At 35.1% G+C, this 24,175-nt stretch overlaps 4 protein-coding genes across 5 annotated transcripts in view; 1 reads left to right on the top strand and 3 right to left on the bottom strand.

Moving 5' to 3' along the window:
• Nucleotides 1–331: 331 nt before the first annotated feature.
• Dus4 (Dihydrouridine synthase 4) lies at nt 332–1,770 on the bottom strand. 2 transcript variants are annotated; one of them, XM_074095890.1, is made up of 2 exons: nt 1,495–1,770; nt 332–1,409 (listed from the first exon to the last, which is right to left on the bottom strand). In XM_074095890.1, exons 1-2 carry the CDS (start codon nt 1,614–1,616, stop codon nt 368–370), a joined length of 1,164 nt encoding a protein of 387 aa, XP_073951991.1. In that variant the 5' UTR covers nt 1,617–1,770; the 3' UTR covers nt 332–367. The 2 variants fall into 2 exon arrangements, with proteins under 2 accessions (XP_073951991.1, XP_073951992.1); XM_074095891.1 differs by having other exon boundaries at nt 1,632–1,710.
• A 145-nt stretch (nt 1,771–1,915) lies between these two features.
• On the top strand, nt 1,916–5,664 carry LOC141433685 (transmembrane protein 242). Its single transcript, XM_074095785.1, has 6 exons — nt 1,916–1,979; nt 3,120–3,197; nt 3,557–3,658; nt 3,944–4,080; nt 5,342–5,490; nt 5,574–5,664. The coding sequence occupies exons 1-5, from the start codon at nt 1,916–1,918 to the stop codon at nt 5,477–5,479; spliced, it is 519 nt and encodes a 172-aa protein (XP_073951886.1). The 3' UTR covers nt 5,480–5,490; nt 5,574–5,664.
• On the bottom strand, nt 5,480–8,043 carry Zfrp8 (Zinc finger protein RP-8). The gene is made up of 5 exons (XM_074095338.1): nt 7,740–8,043; nt 7,133–7,312; nt 6,592–6,747; nt 5,852–6,250; nt 5,480–5,679 (listed from the first exon to the last, which is right to left on the bottom strand). The coding sequence occupies exons 1-5, from the start codon at nt 7,914–7,916 to the stop codon at nt 5,527–5,529; spliced, it is 1,065 nt and encodes a 354-aa protein (XP_073951439.1). The 5' UTR covers nt 7,917–8,043; the 3' UTR covers nt 5,480–5,526.
• Nucleotides 8,044–11,853: 3,810 nt separating this feature from the next.
• LOC141433341 (uncharacterized) overlaps nt 11,854–24,175 on the bottom strand; it is a gene marked incomplete in the record, with an annotated part of 36,574 nt that continues 24,252 nt past the window's right edge. The window contains 9 exon segments of the mRNA XM_074095331.1: nt 11,854–12,571; nt 13,568–13,739; nt 13,828–13,950; nt 14,514–14,610; nt 14,897–15,000; nt 16,612–16,730; nt 19,318–19,787; nt 20,385–20,622; nt 21,057–21,258. Of these exon segments, the coding sequence (XP_073951432.1) occupies nt 12,045–12,571; nt 13,568–13,739; nt 13,828–13,950; nt 14,514–14,610; nt 14,897–15,000; nt 16,612–16,730; nt 19,318–19,787; nt 20,385–20,622; nt 21,057–21,258 (2,052 nt within the window).

The raw sequence follows: 24,175 nt of genomic DNA, 5'->3' as shown, positions 1-24,175 counted from the left end.
CTAGTTTAAGAGTAAATAGCAGCCTAAGGTATAAAATATACCTAAACTTGAAAGATTCCGTGTACAATACGAAATTCGTAGAAAAATATTACTTCTTGATTTTTTTCGTAATGGCTACAGAATCCTATCTTGAGCGTGTCCGACACGCTCTTAGCCGGTGCTTTCCTTTTGTCAATTAAACAAGCGACTTCACACGCCACAGGCACGTACTCCCGAACTTATGCTCTTCATCTTTGTCATTTTTGTTTGATTTGTTTATTATTTTCTGATAATATAACTTAAAGACTAAATAGATTTTCTTTTATTACTAAGGTAAATTAAATAGAAATACTTAAAGTAGGTACTTTCGTAACTTTATTTTGGACTTTTAAGCAGGTTCATCAAACATATTACAGTATGAGTCACATTCATCATCTTCTACAAATGAGGTAAAAAAACTGCCATCTGCTGCATCACAGTCATATTTCTGACAAATGCAATAGTATGTACTTTTTCCACATCTTCTGCACTTGCTAGAATGCTTTAAAACAACTTCATTATCAAATTCACAAGTTAGAAATTCATCTAAATTAATGTTGTAGTTAATACTTTCCGGAATGCTTAAGTTTTCACATAAGTAGTTATCAACTGCATCAAATGTACTCAACAAGTTGAATACAGGTTTTTGACTTTTAGTCAATATTTTCTCTAGCATAAACACCAAGTGATGGTGATAGCATAGGAATGTTATTTTGTCTCTATTTTGATCTTTCAAATCCATCCACATCTTGACACAATCCAGTGGAGTTTGAGCAGCTCCACTGAAGAGAGCAGGATTTGTCAAGATGCCACTGGCCACCATGACTCCATTGCAATAGGTAGCATCAAATAATTCATCAGCATCTTCTAAAGACTTAACACCACCATTAGCAATAACAGGTACTTGAACCGAGGCGCACACTTCTCTCAATGCCGGCTTATCTACATTATCACCAGATTTTTGAGTAGGTGTGCGCCCATGTACTGTTAAAAAATCAACTCCACACTTTTCCAACTGTTGACACATGTCTATGGTCTTTCTTAAGTCCTTTAATATTCTTATTTTTACTGACATGCTAAAATTGTTGGGCAATTGATTTTTTACTCCCCTCACTATATTATGGACTATGTCAGGTTGGGAGAGTAACGCACAACCATAACCATCCTTCATAGCCCATCGCTGGGGACAGCCACAGTTTAAATCAACGCCATCTATGTATGGAAACAGCAACGTGGAAGCGTCTACAAAATCATTAGTGTTGTTGGCCGCAAACTGCGCAATGACTGGGGTATCACTGATTGTAGTTGAGAACTCACTTAAACGTGCCTTCTCATTTTGGCAGAAGGAATCCGCTAATATCATTGGTGTGAAGCAAAGATCCACGCCGTAGCTAAAACAATAAAGACAATTAGATCTGGCACTCTCGTATCGTATTTTAATAGCCTTTAAAAACAATGAATTTATCTATTTCTTACTTTTTGACCAGAGTTCGAAACTGTACTTTACTGTAACGCACCATGGGCGCGCATACTTTAACATAAGTTTTACGTAACTTAGCCTCCTCAAATAAATTATTTATATTAGTTTTAAGTTTCATATTAATATTGCTCACATGAAATGTAACAAACACAGCATTTTTCTGTAGCTTAACCTAAACATTGTACCAGCAGGGCTACAACGAAACCCGAAGTTCGTGTCGTGCGGTCCCTCTGACACTTATACTATTTAGTACGAGAGCGAGAGGGACGGTACGATACGAACTTCGAAGTTTCGAGTTTCGTAGTAGCCCTGCAGTACCACCACAGACTACTAAGAGATACTACGGGCACAGAATATATAATAGTACCTACGGGGGTGACACCCGTGACACTTTTTCCCGGCCCGGATAACACCGAAATGGAAATACCGTCCCTGTTTTTTGTGTACACGCCCATCGAAACTGACAGAAGAATCTATGGGCGTGTACACGTAAAACAGGGTCGGTATTTCCATCCCGGTATTATCCGGCCCGGGAAAGAGTGTCACCCCGTGTACACAAGACATGATCATGATGTGATCTGACAGTGAAAGATCGAGATCGTGCAGTGCACCCTTTTTAGGGTTTCGGAGCCAAAATGGCAAAAACGGAACCCTTATAATTTTGCCATGTCTGCCTGTGTCTGTCCGTCCGTCCGCGGCTTTGCTCAGGGCTTTGATATATTATTATATCCGTGCCAAATTACAACTTTCTTTCTAGCATTGATTGTCCCTGAGCAAAACCGCGGATTCAGTTATTTGTTTGCAAAATATTCAACTTTAAAGTGCAAATTTTCAGTAAAATCGAGCTCCCCCCCCCCTAAAATCTAAACCGGTGGGTGGAAAAATTTGAAAAAATTCAGGATGACATAAAAATACGAAAAATACGAAAATACGAAATCCTTCGAAAAATTTTACTGGTTTTTTTCGTAATGGCTACGGAACCCTATTTTGGGCGTATCCGACACGCTCTTGGCCGGTATTTTTGTGTTATTTTTTTTTTAATATTGGGTGGCTGATTTGTGGCTCTTCAGCTCAATTTGCTGCAGATAAATTTAACAGTCTCAAATGAAGAGAGTTATTATTCTGGCTACGTTAGTTCTCTTTGTAGTTTGTGTTCTAGCTACAATAATGTGATTCAGTTACATCAGGAGTATATTTGGGACGACTTATATTTTGTGTAATAAATTGTTAAAAAGATAATTCCACCAGCAGGGCTACAACGAAACTCGAAACTCGAAGTTCGTGTCGAGGGATCTGACACTTATACTATTTGATACGAGAGCGAGAGGGACCGCACGACACGAACTTCGAGTTTCGAGTTTCATATTAGTAGCCCTGCTGTAATTATAGTGTACAATGTGTTTAATTAAATTATGTTGCAAATAATAAACCAGGATCTTGTAACGTTTATTTATTTATAAACACTAGCAACATATCGCATTGCTAGAAAGAGGTAAAAAAACATAAGGCGAAAGAAAACGTCTTCAGCTCATGTTCAGCGTTAAATGTCCAGTTTTTTTTCAATCTTCTTGGAAAAATGTAAAAAAAAAGCAAATGTCACTGTCACTAAGGAACTGCTGAGTGTTGTGCTGCGCTACGAGCTACGCTACGACAACTTGTTGGGGAGCCAGAGGGCCTACTACGAAACTCGCAAATCGAAGTTCGTATCGCACCGTCCCTTTCACTCGCGTATTACATGGCATAAACGTCAGCGGGACGGCAACATACGAAGTTCGTTCGTGTTTTGCACTTCGTGGTATAGGGCCACACGATATGGATAGAATAAAATGAAACAATTTAGTGAATGTGTATTACTGTATTATTTGCTTTAAATTGGATATAGTTCACTAAAAATGACTTAAAAACAGATGATTTTGTATTTATAGTTTAGCCGCTTTATATAAAATGGAGAAAGAAGAACGTTTGCAAAGAATAAAAGTTATGTAAATAATATCTGTATGTTTATGCCTTGTTCCACAACTTTTGACTGAAATTCCTCATAATTATTTATTATTGCAGCTGGAGCATTTCTCGCAACAATTGCAGGAATATCCGCATTTGTAGGATTTGGTGCCACGTTAGCGGCGGCGAAAAAAAGAGACCCAAAATATTTCAATAAAGGTTAATAAAAATGTATACAAAATTTCATATCAGTACTTCATAATTCCCATTTTGCTTAGACTTAAGTTGGTTGCTTTATTATTCCAGTTAGAACTGTTAAACACCAAATACATAAGAATTTGTGTTTATAATATTAACATGTATGCAGTGCAATAGCTGCAATCCAAATACATTACCTATTATGAGTATTACCACACTTTATAAATATCTCAAAAAGCAAATTGTAGTCTAGTGTTCTACACAAGCTTCAGTATTTTATTAATAAGTAATTTCCTTTCTCTATAGGTATTCATGGTAGTGCGGAATTAGCTGATGCGGGCGCCATTCTCGCCTTACGAGCTCTCGGCTGGGGGACTCTTTATGCAGTAGCCGGCACTTCTTGTCTTTGCTATGGAGTCTGGAAACTTTCGGGGGCCAAAGATGTAAGACAGTATATTCTGAATACAAATTTTACTAGATCAAAATCACCACTCATCTGTATATACCATATCATTGAACCTAATTCTCATTAATCATGACAATGGCTGTAAGGATACTTGTCTGGCTAGAGATTTCAAATCTGGAATAGTCATATTGAAAACAAGACAAAGTTTCAATCTACATCTAGTAGTTTATGTTGATGTACCTACTGATATATTACAAAATGTTTTTCAGCAATCTTTATGGTTACAACTAGTGAGTGACAGAACATTTGAACCCTCGTTGGTCGTGGTCCACCTGCTTAGTTCTCCTGGGTGGACCACGGGCACTTTCTTGCCGGTGGTCCATCTTAGTTTACCCGGGTGGACCATGGGAATTTTTTCTTTCCGGTGGCCTTTACAATAATATATAAAGTAATGTTGCAATCTCTTTCCTTACTCATCCGTAATTCAGTGCAGTAGACTTAATGCAACTAGAGTTAATTCACCCTGGATTTATTCATCTGTAATTCAGTGAGGGATAACAGGATCACATCATCATCCATCATCATCAATTCAGTGAAAACATACAAATTAGACAGAGCCCAGCCTATTTCTAGGTGGTTTGCCCTTGGGACAGAAGAAGGCTGGGTGAATTAACTAGGTGCATTAAGTCTACTATACTTCATATTTGGCAGCATAATTACGGCTTTCATTTTTCAATTGTAGTTAAAATGACACAATCACATGGAGTTAATTTTAGGTGGATCATGGCCTATAGACATTTTTGATTTGTATATATGTATTACTCATCATTTAAGTGAACCAACGGCAAGAAAAAGTACCCATGGTCCACCCAGGTGAACTAAGCAGGTGGACCACGACCGACGTGGGCATTTGAAGGACTGAAAATTTAAACTGGACTTAGGAACAACAGTGTCGTAGTGGCTCCGCTACCTGTGCATCTGCTGATTTTAAATGGAAATGTTGTTTGTTTAAAATATCATACATTCACTTCACTTATATAAAAGCTACCAAACTATCAACTTATCAAAATGATCTAAAATAAATGCAAGTTAGATAATTATACACTAGAATAGCCATCAAATAAAGTTTTGGTTACAACCAAAACTGGTACACAAATCAAAAAGTTTCAGTTGCAAATTCTAATTTTGGTTGGACACTACTTAAAACAATGGTTTAAACTATCTTTGAATTAACATTTGGGTTAGGATCATACAATTTTTTGTTAATTAATGTTATTTACTTTCTAAACTGTTTGCAGCTCAAAGACTTCAGAGTGAAAATGGGCAACATTCTCCCAGTCCTACCAAGGAACAATCCACCCCAATCCCGAACAGAATTTAGTGGACTCAATGACTTAATGATATATTTATCTGAGGAATATGGAAAGAAAAAGTAGTGCGTAGCATAGTTAGTTTTATTGTTAATTAATAAAATTACATTTTACTAGTTGGTTAAATCTTGTTTTATAATAATTTCCTTTTTGTACACAGGGCCTCCATTGCAGCTTGCTTTGCAAGTGTACACTACAAGCACTCCCCAGTCCACACTATTGAAATCTAAACCCACATTTATAAAGTTAAGAAGCTGTGGCATAATCTGAAAAAGAAAATCAAAATTGAGTACTCCCATAACCTCATCACGCTACTACAAGTTTGCAGTGACTCAAAAATCTAACACAGCCGCGAAAATGATTGAGTCAAATCACCTACAGTTAACTTCCACTCTGTAAACAGGATGTACAAAAGCTTTAGATTTTTTGATCTCTTACCTGAAATTCAAATTGCCTCTCTCCATTACAATATTCACACTTATCAATGTTCATCTCAATATTTTCAGTGTTGCCAGTAATCCACAGTGGCCTTCCACCTCTTTCATATCTTAGTACTTGATCAGGGTGTCTTGATATTCTTTTATTGAATTTTTTGAACACTTTATCCTCAGGTATACCCCGGGATGTATATTCTTCCAATTCACTTTCACTCACTTCAGATAAAGTACCAGCTTTCTTTTCCTTTATCATGTTATTTAATATTTCCATTTCTTGATTTATATCGACTGTTGCAGCAGGTTCATCATCTTCTTCATCAACTATAAGCTCCCATTCTTTGTATAATATAGACTTCCCTGCTTCAGTTACTGTGAAATAATTATTTAGAATATTCCCTGCCTGTAAAAACAAAATTCATGTATCTTAAATTTTTTTCACTATCTTTTTACTGATTATCTCAACACATAGCTGAGCTACCTACAGACACAACATATAGAATGATAGTGTGAATGAAAAATATAGAAAAAAGTCAGAAGTCTTTTTTTTTATAGATTACAGGAAACCTAAAAGAAGTTAATGGTAATTAAAGTTACAGGAAATTTCCACAATGACAGCTGTTTTTTTTTTCAATAATTCAATAAGTGTTCAACAACAAAATTCTATAGTTATATATAGAAAATTATATAGCTTTTTCTGATATTAAAAACTAAAGCAACAGTTACATTATATTTTTACAATACCTGCAAACTTTGACACAGTTCTTTATGACCTTTCTGCCAGTCCAGAACTTGGTGCTTACGACTACAATAATAAGTTTTTTTGCACTTGGAGCAGTGAGAGGGAGCTCTAAGTCCACAAAGCTCACAGAGCTTGGGCCACTGATCCATCGGAAATTTCTGGAAAACATAAATAATAAATAAATAAAACATATCATGTGATTTTTAAAACAGCAGACCAAGTTGAAAGTGACCTGATTGCGGAAATTAATAATATGTAGTAGATACCTACTTTCTTTTCACTTAGTCATTGGTCAACAAAAAATTGACAATTCATAAAAATAGCTTAAAATAATGTACTACTGCTAATTATACCGCATTACATATTAGTCTTACCTAGAGTTGTGGATAAAGCTCATTTCGAGGCTTAAAGATTCAAACCCTTAATATCAGAGAATTAAAGTGGCTTATTTTATGCATGTGGCTGCAAGAAACTGTCTTGAGAGTCTTTAGGATTCGAGTCTTAAAGCCTCGAAATGAGTGTTTTTCACAACACTAGTCTTACCTCATTCTCATTATCTTTGTATGGCTCAAAAGAGTAGAATTTATTTTCTCTTGGCAATTGACATCGCAAAATAACCAAGTTGTTTGACGAGTTTAAAGAGCAACAGGAGCCATTTTTACAAATGAATATAAAAATGGTGCGATGGAAACAATCATCCGACTCTTCATAAGGAGCATATACCTGAAAATAATAGTGATATTATATTTATATACAAAAAACATGTTAGAGTAGTAATTCCAGCTAACTTCAAAATAAATAGGTTCTTAATGAACACTGATATAGATTGACATAGACCTCAGCAAAGTAATGCCTGATTCAATAAATTAAGTATTTAAGAATGTTCTCTATTGAAATGTAAGGTGTTTTTAAAATTTAATTTCAATTTTGATGATTATTATTTATTTTGTTTGATAGTTGACAGTGTCTCCAAGTTAGTCTCATATTTGTAAATTTAAATTACACTTAATATTTGTTTTAAGAAACTATATTGTTTTTTTTTTATGAATGTCACATATGTTTTGAAAAGCCTGGACCTATGGCCTAACTGATTTAAACTAAGGAAACTGGTGTCTAAAAATTTCTAAGGTAAGTAATATATTAAACTTACTTGGCAAATCATTATCATTGGTTCCTCACATTGCTTACAGGTTAATTCCTTGGGATGAGGGATGCTTTCAAGATCCAACCAAGCAGGTTTCCCTCCTATTTTGCTTGGGAAGAATCTGGGATGTAAAAGCCAACTACTCTTTTCTTCTAGTAACCCAATGTCCACTTTATCTGACATTTTAACTCATTTAAACGTCGTATTGATCGATTTAATATGCCCCAACTAGCAAATGTAGTTTTGTGCAATGTATATTATTCCAAAGCATGTCACATTGGCACTATTTACCGGCCGTACAATACCGACATGGAAATACCGCCTTGATATTTCTTGTACACGCCCATAAAATCATGGACGTACTACCTAAACGATACACGATTTATTATATCTGATATTGAGTATCTTCAATAATATCAACAAATTATAAATATTTATCAATAAATATATTGATTTTTATTAAATTATATTTTAATTTTAGGGGGGGGGTAGGGGTTTTGAGCACTTGCAGCTCAAAAGCACGATGAACGAGATAGTACCGATGTCATTTGTCCCTTTCTAATAGGGTGACAAATGTGACAATAGGATTATGTGAGACAAATTCAATCTTGCAATCTTCCTGTTAATTGTTTATCATAAACACTGAAGTTTTTCGTTAGCTATGGAAAATTTCTTAGGGATTACGAAATAAATAAAACAAATAGTACAAGGTATCGATTTATTAATGTGAAATAATAATGTGCGTTTAGGTAATACGTCCATGCATAAAATGCAAATAGAAACTTGTCAGTTTGACACCAGCAGGGCTAAAACTCGAAACTCGAAACACTCGATACGTTCGTTTCGTCGTAGCCAATACGAAACGTTCGTGACACTTGCAAGTTATTTAATTCGACGAGAGTTGACACTTGCATTATTTAATACGAGAGTGAGAGGGATCGCACGACACGAACTTCGAGTTTAGTAGTAGCCATGCAGCATGGATGTACTAAATGCGTACTACCTAAACGGGACCGAGCACTTGCAGCTCAAAAGCACGACGAACGGGATAGCTAGTTACTTAAGATTTTTGTGAGACAAGTTCAATCTTCCTGCTAAGTTTTTCATTAGCTATGGAAAATTTCTGAGGGATTTGCGATGGATTACGAAATAAATAATACAAATAGTACAATGTATCAATTCATTAATGTGAAATTATAAGTGCAGCGACTAAAGTTTTCTTTGGAATCTGCAGCGGAAAGTCTTTTTTGTGCGTAGTTAAGCAACGTGGTAGTAAAATTGCTTATGCAAGGCAATATGCCATCTTTACAATATCAAAGTCTAAGAACTTAGTCACTAAACTCGGCCGTCTAGACAGAGCAACGATGAGGTACGGTGCGTTCAGTGCGCGATGGTACTAGCTGCGAAGTGTCGCAATTTTTCGTGAATAGGTATAATTTAATAATTGTTCCGATCGGAGTGGCCAATTTATTATAAATGCGTTGTACATGTGAAGCATACGGCTGTATGTCAGAATGTATGTTCGTTTGTATGTTAGAATGAGAATCAGCTATATTATTAAATTCAATAACAGAATATTAACATCATCAAACAATAAATGCCGCAAATATTTTTCGGTTCAGCATCTTTAAAAAATAAATAAACTGGAGATTTAACTTGCGTTTTTAACCCCCGACGCAAAAAGAGGGGCGTTATAAGTTTGACCGCTAAGTGTGTCTGTGTGTGTGTGTCTGTCTGTGGCACCGTAGCTCTTAAATGGGTTGACCGATTTGAATGCAGTTTTATTAATTGAAAGCAGGTTTATTAGCGATGGTTCTTAGACATGTATTATCAAAATCGGTTCAGCCGCTTTTCAGATATTGAACTTTAAAGTGACAAAGTCGGGGGTTTTCCAACTTTTTGTTGGTTAGGTTAGGTTAGGTTATATTCATTCACTTCAACTCGTCGTGAAGAGGTTAGTATATTAAATCGCAAAGGTAATATTTTATTATAACTGACTACATGTACTAGGCAGTAATGAAGGCAGATACATAATATACACACATTAATCTATACATACTTTCCTTATTAGTCCGAGGAACGTACTTACTTGCATATTACTTTTTGTGACAACCCTGACACATTTCCAGTGTCTAGCAGATTGTCGGCATTTCGCTCTCAGACAAAGAACTTTGCCTACTGTACATTTTCTAACACTGACAATATCAATAAATTATGAAAAATAGTGCGCCAACTTACGAACAATAATTAACATAACTGAGCTACCGATAATTATATTATCTTTTAAATACTTAAATAGTAATATTATTACAGTAATAAAATAAAACATTATATTAAAAAACAACTTAAACCTATACCTACAAACTAAGGTTTAATCATCTAAACTATAAACTAAGCTATACTACATTACACTACTCGTAGTCATCCGCAACATGCTTCGTCATAAAAACTAACTTAAAACCCTCCCTCGTGCATCGTACCCGGCTCAAACGTCCCCATAATACCAGCAGCGTTACCCCGCTGAATGGCAATGGAGACCTGCTGCACCAAGTACGAGCCAGAGCGAGGGTCGGAACCCCTATCACGCAATCGACGGCCTAACTCCCTAAACAACTCGCGAGCCTCCAAGCCCCAGCTGGGCTTCTCCGAAACTCGAAACTCGAAGTTCGTGTCGTACGGTCCCTCTGACACTTACACTGTTTGATACGAGAGCGAGAGGGACCGCACGACACGAACTTCGAGTTACGAGTTTCGTAGTAGCCTTGCAGGATCCAGCCGTCTCGACCGCAACCGGCACGAAGTCATACGCTGATTCCAAAGCAGAGTATTTAGCGTGCTTCAATAAAAAAAATAAAAATTCGCTTCTTTTAAATTGATTACTCGGCAACTAATATTGTAAGTCAGCTACTTTATTTAATAGAAGTACTTACTACAGTAAGGACGCACATTACAAAATCATGGACAACATAGTCGTTAGATTTTAAATAATGATATTCTATTGGCTGGCAAGATGAAAGAACGAGACAAATGGCATCGGTTGTAACTATCTCTCTCATCGTGGATTAGCCTCTATGTTAGGCGCTATGGAAAAAAATACTTTCTCCTTATAATATGGTTTATTTTCGTAAATAGGAATTTCCAAAGTACTCGGTCCCGTTCGGGTAGTACGTCCATGGACACCAGTTTGTACGTTAAAGACCATGCTATTCAGCTAGACCTAAAGTGGGGGTAAATTTTTTTTCCTCATCCAACCCAATAGTGTGGGGTATCGTTGGATAGGTCTTTTAAAATCATTACGGGGTTGCTGAAACGATTTTTCGATTCAGTGATTTGTTTACAAAATAATCAACTCTAAAGTGCAAATTTTTATTAAAATCGAGCGTCCCACCCCCTCTAAAATCTAAACCGGTGGGTGGAAAATTAAAAACAAAAATTCAGAATGGTAGTAAGTATATCAAACTTTCAAGGAAAACTATAACGGCTAGGTTTGCTTGAGAATTATTAGTAGTTTAAGAGTAAATAGCAGCCTAAGGTATAAAATATACTTAAGCTTGGAATGTAATGGTTACGGAACCCTATTTTGGGCGTGTCCGACACGCTCTTGGCCGGTTTTTATTTCCTAAGGAAGGAGTTTATAATGTAATTCTTATTAGATTGGAACCTGAGGCCGTATTGCCTAACGTTTCTGAGGCTCGCGATCACAATGAAATGACAGATTTCGCATACAAAAACTGTCACTTTAATTGCGATCGCGAGCTTCAGAAACGTTACGCAATACGGCCTCTGAGGCCTTATTGTCTAATGTTTCTGACGTTCGCGATCGCAATCAACTGACAGATTTTGTATGTGAAAACTGTCATTTGATTGCGATCACGAGCGCCAGAAACGTTAGGCAATACGGCCTCTGATGGAACACCAACACCCCCTCATACATGGTGCGAATGTTTGCGCGTATATGCGATATATATTTTATTTATCTGTGAAATGTGTTGTCAATCCTATTTATTTGCCAAGTTACTGGCAACATTCCTATGTGTTAAATTAGTTCAGTTTCAGTTATATAATTTTGTGCGGACTATACTCAATACTACACCACAGAGCAGAAAATAAAACAACAGGATAACTTAACCTCCAGGTTTATATTTTGTGGAAACTAATATAATTACACAAGTTATTTTAAATCTTTACATTATAAAATACAGTAATTTTAATACATGTTAATAATATTAACTAATATTTACAAGTCCATGTAACAACTTAACAGTTTATTTAATTAATAATTTAATAGATATGCTATATGGACAGGCAGCTTCAACATTCATTCCTCTTGAATTTCTTGGAATCAGTCACCACGTCGTCGAGTTTGTTTATCCGCCGCGACTTCAGAAACGAATTGGTCTCGCTCTCAGACACGTTCTGTCTCAAGTGCACACTGGATACATTTTGATTATTTACATGTTTTTTATCACCCAAAGTTTTATTATTCTTACTACCTAACGTAAACGAATTTTGAATGTCTTTAACTAATTCACTGCTAGTGTGGAGCTTAATAGGAATAAGTATTTGATTTTCATTGTCGCCTTTCTTAATAAACCCTGGCTTGATTTGCAGTCTATTTTCAGCCTCGCTTGAAATTCTGATAGTTTTCCGCAATAACGCGTCAGTCGAGTCCGTAAAATTTTGTTTCAGTATAATGTCACCAGTTGACATGTGTTTCACGAACGTTAGAGTTGTTCCCTCAGATTCCTTCCCATCTGTCTTAATTATTTGGCTTGTACTGGTGTTTGCCTTATCGCCATCTGATTCGTCTTGATGTTCTTCAGTTTCAATTAATTTACCTGCAAAGTGTTCATGTTTATAACTAAGTCCATTTTAGTTAAGAAATAATAGGGGTCATCCTTTAATTACATAACAAATTTCAGGGGGCGGGGAGGGGTCAGGCGGTTTGTGACAGGAACAAAAAAATAATTACAATTTTCATCACACTTGCTCGTCAATGATGTTATTCCATCCCTGTATACTAAAGGACAATGGCTTCAATTGATCCCGGGGGAGCTATGGATTTACGTATAGTTTTTCTTCTCAAGGGAGTTACGACTTTAGTTTTAAAAAGTAAGTACGTCATTTCAGACTGAAGAGGTTTCAAGCTAGCCAACGTCTTTAAAACTTAGCTATAACTTAATTTTACACCATAAAAGTATTCCACGCATCATGAAACTTCGTTTTTTTTATATTTTAAATTTATATTAAATTATTTTGCAATAATTTTAGTAATATCTATGGTAGACGACTTAAAAAAGGACAATCAGGGGGTTACTAAGCAATTCGAAAATAGACGTTCGAATACATACCTGACAAAGAATATTTTGAAAGCTAGTCGTATTTTCAATAATTACAATGGAAATTGTGACGTATTACGAAAGCAATAAGGTTCAGTTTCCGACTCAATGCAAGTGGTCGCTAAATCGCCTCTGCCTTATTAAGGGTTAATACGAGAGTCAGAGGGATGATACGATACGAACTTTCGATTTTCGAATTTTGTTGTAGCCCCCTGAATTGGCGAGTCGCCATTACTTTATTTAGTTGTTTTCTTAGCATCATTCTTTTGCAGAGCTGTGAAGTTTTAGACTCAAAATAATTTCATTTTTAGCATTTTTTTACTCGCAATGTGATGAAAATCATTGCGTGTATCGTGTGTTGCGTGTAAGGTGATTACAAACTCGAGTCATTAAAAGCCCTCCGCCTCCGAAGTCGGGCTTCTAATACTTTCGTTAGTAATTCCCCGTACGCCCCTTAATGCACAATTTTTTTTTGCAGACACCATTTAAACTCACCATTTAAAGTCGGGAATGTGATATCCGGCAGCGTTAAATGCGAATCTGGGTTATATTTATTCATAAGTGCCTTCAAGAGCATCGAAATTTCTTCCCTTTTGCGAGTTACTACAATTTCCTCAAACCAATTCGATAATTCTTTGATTGGCAGGGAGTAATCCTTTACTGGATCCTACAAAATACAATAGGAAAAAATATAAACATATGTTTTAGGAAATTTCAACACATTAAAAACATTTAAGAATTTAATGCATCTGTACCTTGAAGAACTGTTCGACATACTGCAATAAATATAATCCACAATCCGTAAAATTATTCTGCTGTGGAATTTTGGGACAGCTTCCTTTTATATTGTCCTTGTTAAACACCTTCACTAAAGAAATCTAAAAGAAAAAAAAAGAAATTGGATTACTTTAATTTGGAACACTTGCAGTTCTTTTGTTAAGAGTTAATGCTTCATTGGATTACTGCTTTTGCTTGATGCCATAGACTCCATCCTTACTAATCTTATAAATGCGGAAGTCGCTATTTCTCTATTACTGCACGCTTAAAACGCTAAACCGACTATTATTTATTTATTTAAAGAAGAACCAACAGTTAGTAAAACAATATGATTATGAAAATATGATATGAATTAAAGGTTAGTTTTTAACCCGAAAATTGCAGTTCTCGTGAGATAACGATAAACAAATTTCTTCGTAGAAGAAATTCTTCGCGCGGGCAACAGCTAGTAAAGTAAAATTTCTTTGGTTTTCTACTGTTTTACACAATGGCAGTTTGAGTTTATTACCCAAACAATTATATTCTAATTGCTTTCACACGTTTTTTTAATATTTCCATGGTGGGCCTCAGGAGGCTATGGTTGTCTTATCTTTGGGCAATCGCATGATTTCGAGTTTTAGCACAGATAACCCAGGTATTTTTAGAATTTATGAAATATACTTACTTTCGCCTGGTATTCGCATGTGAGGTAGTCACGCAGAGTTGCGACAACTCTCGATCTAGATGCTCCGGCCAGCGAGTCAAAGATAAGGATACACGGCCTGAAAGTTTTTTTTATTAAAAGGATTTTAATTAGTAATAGTTTAAGAAACAGATTACAATTATTTGTTTCAGACCCTTACAATACAGGAGACAACAACCAAAAATACAGTCATCTATCTGTCCAATCAATTATTTTTTAAAGCAACTAAAAGTATAATTTTGTAGTGGCTACCCTATAATCAATGTCTTCCGTCTGCTACATCACAATAACTGAGGTTATAGAGCGCAAACTGCATAAAGGCAAGCCTTTAGTTTGTTACCCACCAACACAAAAACATCACTTACTGTTTGATAGGTTCGCTGCGCCTGGGTTGGACCTCAACCTTCTTTTCCACAACATTTTCAGGTTCCTCCTCATCTGAATCGCATTGCATATCCAGATCACTTTCCTGTAAATATATAAATTGTAATAGACAAACCATCCTCCCAAAAACACAGTCGGTAGAAAATAGCGTACCTAATAGGCGACAATAAATTAATTAGAGGATGATGTAAAAAATACAAAACATCTTGCAGGGGGTCTGTTTATCTTAAAAGTACATACTTATGTAAACTCTTTATTGCACATAAAAATAAAAAATACAGATACACAGAGAGAAATATAAAGGCGCTTCCAGCTAACCTAGTTACGAGAAGACAATTTATTAAGAAGATAAGCAAACGGGTGCCGCCCCCTTGAAACGTCGACAAACTATTTATCGAATTTCATTTTATCAAATACAATTCACAGATTCTCTTGGAGTAATTTCACTTCATCGACTATTCATTACATACGAGTATTAACACAATTATTGGAACAACAGTACAAGGATTATTATTTGCTTAAAATAAATTTCACCAACTATTCATGAGCATACATCGTTATGGCGGGAGCAAAAACAAATCAGTTAAAGAATAGATACAACAGAATGTCTATTTAGTAAAACGGATATATTCTGCCTACAAATTCTAAGCATCTAAGAAGTTGAAATTGCGAGTTGAAATGTCGTTCCACGGAAGATTTTGTTTGACGGAAACTAACGTTGCTCTTAGATCAATATAATTTTTATCGCAAGCCTGTAATTCGGGGTAATCTTTTATCCACATCTCCACAAATTCATCGCACGTTTTTTTCCTTCGCGGCATTTTTTAAAGCACTCGCTAATTATGTTGTGAACACAATTATTATTACGAATAATTAATAAATGACAATGTCATATAGGAAAAGTGACCGAATAGTTTGCGTTGCTTAAGTATGTATTATGTTATCAATCAAGTCAAGTATGGAGGTCTAATGTTAGAAATAAAGTTAATAAGTTTTGAAATCGTAGGCATAAAATGTTGCTCGATTTAAGTGTCACTTCTGTTATGCTTATTTGTCATAATCTTTCCGTACTGTCAAATCGTTTTTGCCCCCGCGATAACGATGTATGTTCATGAGACAGAACCACTAAATATCGCTGTTCATTTCTTCGATATATTATTATAAAACACCAGAAAGTTAGGTTAGAACTACGATCTCAACAAAAATAAATCGCTACCAGAAAAGTTGGTTAGGTTACGTTAACTGTGATCGTAAAAAAATAAACCGGTACCAGAAAAATTGGTTAGGTTAAAACCACGACCCCAACAAAAATAAATCGCTGCCAGAATAGTAGGCTAGGTTAGAACTGCGACCCCCTACTAAAATAAATCGCTACCAGAAAAGTAGGTTGGGTTAGGTTAGAACGGCGACCGCAGCAAAAATAAATTTCATTAAAAAAGTATGAAATAATAAAATATGAGATTGTTCTGCTAAATTTTTCCAAAAATTAAAAATACTGATTTTAATCATGCGAGGTAATGAATATTCAATGAAATGAAAAAATAGGAAACATTGACTTTTAACTGATATTCGGTTAAAAATTTGTCGACATTTCAAGAGAAAACACCTAAGCAAACAGTTAAAAATTACGTGCGGTAAAGATAAAAAGTCATGTGGAACAGAAAATTTTAGTTGCTTGACAAAGTTTTGTATTTACCTCTGCTTCCGCTTCATCTCGTTCACTGAGATTGTCCGAATCACAACTTAATGTAAGCTGCTCCTGTTTGGTTAATGGTGTTATTGTTGTATTACCTATTTGCATAGAGGACCTCCGTTCTGAAAAATAAGGAAACAGTAACATTACAATTATTAGTCAAACTATTACATTTCATCCAGTTCCTGAGTGAGTGAGCCATTTCGCGAGGTAGCCACTTTTGGCACGATTTTAAAATCAACAAACTTGGTCCTCATTCATTTAACTGCTTAAGTTTTTAAATATTACTATACGCCCAGGATCCCAACACTTCAATATTTCACTATCAAATTTTTTACGTGGTGTGATGACAGATTCATCCACAGGTAAGCTAAGCAACTGCGAATGTTCAAAATATACGCCACAAGGGGGAAAAATAAAATTTCTACGTAACGTGAAATTGTTACGAAAATGAAACTAATATTACTTAAGCTCTCGTGGGACATCTGGAAAGATCGAAACTAGTCAAATCGTTCCCGACTTATAATCATGAGTTGAACCGTTTAATTTAGTAATATTTTCTACTATTCCATATTTATCAGTTACCTAAGTAGCAATTTTGTTATGGTACACAATAATTTTTATTTTCACCCTAAACTTACTGAAGCCTTACCTCTCTTTTTGATTTCTTGCGGTGATACAGTGCGATTGTCAATCATGCTCCGGCATCCCTCTAAACTGGGAAAGCAAATTATCGCGACGAACCAGTGACAATTCTCATTAATAGGAACTACGATAAAGTCTTTGTCAAAAATATTCACGTAAACGTTTTGACTCTAGCGTGTCGCTTTTGGGCAGCTGTCAGATTACTGTCCCACTCATGTGGGTTTGAGCTTCGGTTAACTTTGCTTGGTTTAGTGGTCAGCCTTTTATAAAAGAAAGTGCTAAATATGTGAGTCTGTCTCTCTGACTGTGTGTTAGGACATCATGAACTAAATGTTTCAAATAATTTTGAAATTTGGTACAGAGATAAGAATAGGTCTTGGGAAAGAACATAGGCTATCTTTTTATCGCGAAATGCTTTTTGAAATAGGGGGTGAAAGTTTATAAGTGGAAGTTCGTCGCTGTCGAAGATAAAAAATGAAACTTTGCATTTATGCACTTAACTAAGAATAAATCTAAATTTGTTTGTAGCTTTTGTTAAAATTCGATCTGTTAGGTGAAATAGGGGATGAGGTTTATATGGAAGGTCGTCATTATGAAGACAAGTCGATGAATCTTTATTAAACTTGTATTTCGGCACGTGATAAAAAGTAAATAGATATTTTTTGCGCGTTTTTTAAACTCTTCCTTTGAAAATAGGGGATAAAGTTTATATGGAAGATCATCATTGTTGAAGATATGTCGATGGATCTCTATGAACTTGGCATTTGGGCACGTGATAAGAGATACATAGATATTTATTCGCGCGGTTTTTTTTTTAATTCTTCCTGTGAGGGGGTGAAATAGGGATGAAAGTTTATATGGAAGATCGTCATTGTCGAAGATAAATCGATGGTTCTTTATGAAACTTGGCATTTGGCACGTGAAACGGCACGCACGCATGGCACGTTTTTGAAAATTTTACCTGTGAGGTGATGTTAGCAGAGGGATGATAGCAGGGGGATGATGCAGTGTTAGCAACAGTCAGACATGAAAAATTATAATTTCAGATTTTATTTTTATTGTGCTACTATAAGAGCTCTTTATGCAAAATTCCAAGTTTCCAGGATAGCCGGTAGTACCCTATTACTTTTTCTGTTAAGGCGATTTACATGGAAACACCTTTTTAATGACTGTAGCTTTTGATTGCCTTGACTTACCTAGAAGTTTGATTTTTTCACAGCTTTCGGGACTATTGACCTGAGTTTAGGGTTTCAATTTCAACTCGATACCGATACTCCGCGCGTTTACGAGATAAAGGGTCTTGACCGACAGACGGACGGACGGACAGCAAGTGATCCTATAAGGGTTCCATTTTTTCCTTTTGAGCTACGGAACCTAAAAAGCATTTTTTCCGGCGCTTTCAAATTTTTACCTATTTATTACTTGAAAATATGGGATGAAATTTCTTAAGGAATTCCAAACAAATACTATGAGTATATTTATCGGAAATATGTATAGCTATGCTTAGTAAAAATGCCGTCTTAATTATATCCTACCCTCCTAACTTACAATAAAGGACGTAAGGTGTCAAGAGTCCACTATGAAGAATTAAGTACTCCTTTTGTGTTGGCAGGGTATATATTTAAGTTTTGCTAAAGAAACATGGATGGATGAATGGATGGATGGAAGAACAAAAAAAAGTTTATATTTATAGCAATGTTTTTAAGTAGATTATTTTCAGTAAAACGTAGAAGTTTCTATGTGCTATTATTGGCAAAATAGGTATCTAAAATAAATAAAATACTTAAGCTACTATTCCACGCAAACATCTGGAAAAGCATAGTCGCTAAAATATTCAAAATTTATCGTTACCTAAATAAAATTTCTGTTATAAATTCGAAATGAATAATTTACTTAAGCTCGGGACATCTGGAAAGATCGAAACTAGTCAAATCTAATACTTATAATCATGAGTTGAACCGTTTAATATTTTTCTACTATTCCTATTTATCAGTTACCTAAGTAGCAATTTTGTTATGGTACACAATAATTTTTATTTTCACCCTAAACTTACTGAAGCCTTACCTCTCTTTTTGATTTCTTGCGGTGATACAGTGCGATTGTCAATCATGCTCCGGCATCCCTCTAAACTGGGAAAGCAAATTATCGCGACGAACCAGTGACAATTCTCATTAATAGGAACTACGATAAAGTCTTTGTCAAAAATATTCACGTTTTTCGTCCACGTTTTGACTCTAGCGTGTCGCTTTTGGGCAGCTGTCAGATTACTGTCCCACTCATGTGGGTTTGAGCTTCGGTTAACTTTGCTTGGTTTAGTGGTCAGCCTTTTATAAAAGAAAGTGCTAAATATGTGAGTCTTTTCTCTCTGACTGTGTGTTAGGACATCATGAACTAAATGTTTCAAATAAAAATCTATAATGACATCGTTCAAGAATTGGTCTTGAGCTAAGCACATGTAGTCTTCAGTATTTATTGGTATGCCTCCTTTGCCAGGCGGGTAAATTAGTATCTGCCGGATTTCTGCAGGGCCAGAACTAAAAAAAAAAGAAATTGTTAAATCAACATACATTATACACAAAAATAATAAATAGATAACCTTTGTGTGTGTATGCAACTTCCACTGATCTGAGTTTTTTTTATAAACCCCTAGTAGCATTCATATAATCAAATCATCAAGTACAATGTATGATACGCAGCATGAGGTCATTATATATTGGTTGGTTGGGACAACCCTTATTTTTTTTTTCATCATTTGGGTGGATCAACTATTTCTTGTTGTTAGTCTGTCCTGTCAGCGAGGGGACAAAAGTAGTACCAGTTTAATAGAAAAAATGTTGTGTCACATTATACTAATATGCTTATTAGATGACCAATTATAAAAGGGGCTTACTACCACAAAAATGCATGTTTGGCCAATTTTAATCCCATAAACTTACGGTTTAAAGAGTGACTCGTGAGACCATAACTATAGCAACAAGTGACAAGAAAAAGTTGATCAACCCATTTGCTGTTGTAGCTGTAATAGAAAGGTTCCGTTCGTCACCCTTCGGTTATGGAACTCTAAAGAGATGGTAAATAAGTACAAATAATGTTGACTACAACAGAAATAATTACAATGGAAATAATTATACCTCTTAGTCCCGGTGGCACTGGAAGCACTAGCAGATCTGGTAGTCATTTTAGACACACTACTGCCTTCCTTTGTACATGTTCTGACCAAAATTTCATTAGCCTCTCGAGCATTAAGTTCATCCATTGATTTACCAAATAATACTTTGAATGCCATCTTTGCTTCATCTGATAAACACTCTGGCAGCAGCGTAATTCTTCTATGAGGATCTACCTTTGACATAGGATTATAATATGGACCTGAAAATAATTTATATGAAAGTTAATAAAGATATTCATTAGCAGCCTCCTAACGCCCAAGTCAAAGTACCCTGGACCTAGAGTACGAAAAATGTGGTTTCAGTTAAATATCCTGAGATTTTGACATGTTATAGATTTTAAAGTCCTGAACAAAAGTCTCTAAAAAACTAAACTAAACTCTGAATGCGACTTTGAAACAGAGGTAGCACCCTTAGAGACTTTGTTCAGGACTTTGAAATCTATAACATACCAAAATCTCAGGATATTTAACAAACACATTTTCCATACCTTAGGTCCAGGGTCCTTTTTGATTTATAAACATCAAACTTTAAATGTAATTTATGATTTGATGTTCATATTACAATAAGTTCTTTATAAAGACTGGGCATTAGGAGGTTATCCATAAGACAATATTAAACAACTTTAGGACATACCTGACTCATCTGTCATGTCTAGAACTTTTCGTATATACATTCCGCATTTGCTGACAGTATACAAAAATATTACAGGCACACCTTTTGAGAAATGTGCTAATATTCTGACAACTTCTTTTAACTGTATTTGCAGTGCAACATCACGATTCTCGTCTTTGAGTGAGGGAGCAACTATTTTGATTCCCTTAGTTGAGATGGTGACCTAAAAATACAAAGTGGTCCCAATTAACAAAATAAGGATAAGGAATATTATAATATAAATTGTTAGTGTGTTGTTTGTCTTGGAAAGTAGTCTGAGAAATTATTTAAATGCTAATTTTATTTATTCCAATTACTGGTATTAATAACAAGTATAAAAGATAAATAACTAAAACAATTTGTCAAGAGCTAGTACTCCTCGTCCATACAAATTTAAATTAAAAGCAAGCAAGATTTTTTTCCGCAGCAAAGGGACTGCAAACCTGAGTGTTAAATTTAATACTTATTGAACTAATAAAATGATTGATTGATTGATGAAATATAATATGATTTAATTTAATACAATTATTATATTTTATAAAAAAAAAATACATCCTGACCGATATCATAAAGTGGACCTACTACATGTATAAGGTATACATTGTTTAAAAACAATTTGTACTTCATATGAATTTATACAGACCTTCTCTTTTGGTGTGTATTTGTAGGATCCGATTCTGATGGTCCGGCAGGTGAGTGACGCAACCAAATCCTGCATTGTAGTCCTGTTCATGTCATCTCTACTACCATCTGTGGTAAATAAGAAAAAAATATTAAATATTTGTCATTGTATGCTTGTTTCTGTGGTCTTCCTCATCAATTCCACTTCACCAATTAATGATTTCCAAAGGCAAATGCCAAGTACAAGTTTCTTTAATGTCCCTGGGATCCACTTATCTGATCCTGACTTAGTGATAATGGAATCACCTCAGGAGTATATTCATTTGGATAAAAATATATATTTTAAAATCAATCCACAATTGATGGGGAAATCTGTGAAAATTCACAGTGGAACATAGAACCTTGCCTTTTTTTGGCCATTAAAAACTAATAAGCATGTGATTGTCATATTATTTGTAGTCCAAAATAACATACTGGAGAATTAAGGATCAACTCTAATGTAATATAAAAAATGAACTAGTTTATGGGTTAACATTATTTATACCATCTAGGGAGGAATATTTGAAGTATACTGAGGGCCTAGCAAATTTAACTCAGAGGAAACATTTAACTTTCAAAAAGAAAAAAAGGTTTCAAATTTTTTATAAACCTGCTTTTAAAAACAAAACTTCAATTGAATAAGATAAGATATTTTTTTGGAGTAGAATTTGCTATCTCCGGTGTTAAGTTTAGTGTATTTTACCTACAACACTATGCTAGAGAAATTCTACCCAGTAGGTATGTATAAGACAAAAAAGTGCTCTTAGGGACAAGTGAGGTCAGTTTTAGGATAAATATACAGTTTTTTACAGTGATTTGTTTTCATAATTAACCTGTCAGCAAATATTGTTAAACTCTAGAATTAAACTGTACAAAAAGAAAAAACAGTACCAATACAGTTTACTTTAATCAAATTTGTTGCAACTTGTCCTTCTGGCTACATAAAATAAGCACATATAGACATTGAATTGCAGAGAACAGCATGCTTATACCTATTTGTCCTTCCATTGTGGTAATATTTATTTATCATTTTTTATTCAGACAAGAAGTCCATAATTGTGTGTTATCTTTAGCCTGTTAGTATACAAAAAAAAAATGTTGTCCTTTCCACTTTCCACAATATAGGACAATCACACATATCCTTAGGATACTGTTACTGCTGTCTTTTATCTTACAATGAGACAATTTTCTTGCCCCAGACAGATCAAAAACATCAGTGTGGGCCTCTACAAACATAGACAAAGCACTACAAACTGGGGCAACCATAACAGCAATAATAGTTGTGGAGGAACAGAATAATGACGCAAGCAGTGAAAATGCTTGAAAATTCACCCTTTATTTGGATAAATTAAATTCATTGAACCTTTTTGAAAATGATATCTTTATGACTACTCTAAGTTTTACTGGTATATCTAGTACCTACATACCTTTACTACTTATACATAGATAGGATTACACAAATTGCACAACTGTGCACTACACCAAATGTAACATTTTTGACAATAAATCAAAGCTTCATCAGTCTCAGAAAATATTAACAGCTTATTTACCATTGGGATTCTGCATTGAAGATCGTTTCAATTCACCTTTATAACGATTCTTTCTATGGATTTCTTGTGCACTTCTTCCTAGATAAGATGACAATAGAAATAGATTACTAAAGAAGATTTTCCTATGATGGCTAGATATAAACGATCAAGAATGTATTTAAGCATGAATTAGAGGTTTAGTCGGCACGGCAATGTGGGGATGAGACACAATAACTCTACATAAACGTATATTTCATTTCACGACGCGTTAGCATTGACTGCTTGCACAGTTTGGCCATAATATTTAACTGCTTGTAATTTACAATTTACCTTTACTACAGCCGAATATATCCATTGTTATTTTAAATAATCGATGTTAAAATGAATTTACGTGTTATAAACTCATGACGTGCTCGCGAATTAACTGCGTGCGGCGGCGCGGCGACGATACCGTTGACTTTGACGTTTCTCTCTAGAGATAAATGGGGGATGGGACACATTTCTCGCGACGCGCATTTAATTTTTAAGCTAGCAACACTAAGCACCGAGTAGTGCTGCACTAAGGACAAATTATAACCGGTTTTTTTTTACACAATCGGTACAATAATTAATTTTAAAATTTGATAATTAAACGTATAATAAATATAACATCAAAATTAATAAGCTGAATTAATAGAAGGTCGAATAGTCGAACTGCCCACGAATGTTTCTATTGCGCAGCATGCCACTACTATGTATGAATACCTAACGGTTTATCAGCCCAATCAATGATAGTTCAGTTCGTCATAATTTTGCAAAGTATCCGTATGAGTTTCGGTCATAAATCTATTGGTATACAGGATGAAAAATCATTGAATGTGAATCAAAATTAGTGTTTCATGCTCAGTAAATGCTGGAAAATATAATGCATTA

This window comes from Choristoneura fumiferana, chromosome 12 (genome assembly GCF_025370935.1).
Source record: "Choristoneura fumiferana chromosome 12, NRCan_CFum_1, whole genome shotgun sequence".
Classification (NCBI taxonomy): Eukaryota; Metazoa; Arthropoda; class Insecta; order Lepidoptera; family Tortricidae; genus Choristoneura; species Choristoneura fumiferana.
The sequence above is the reverse complement of the archived record's forward strand: the minus strand, read 5'-3'. Positions and strand labels throughout refer to the sequence as shown.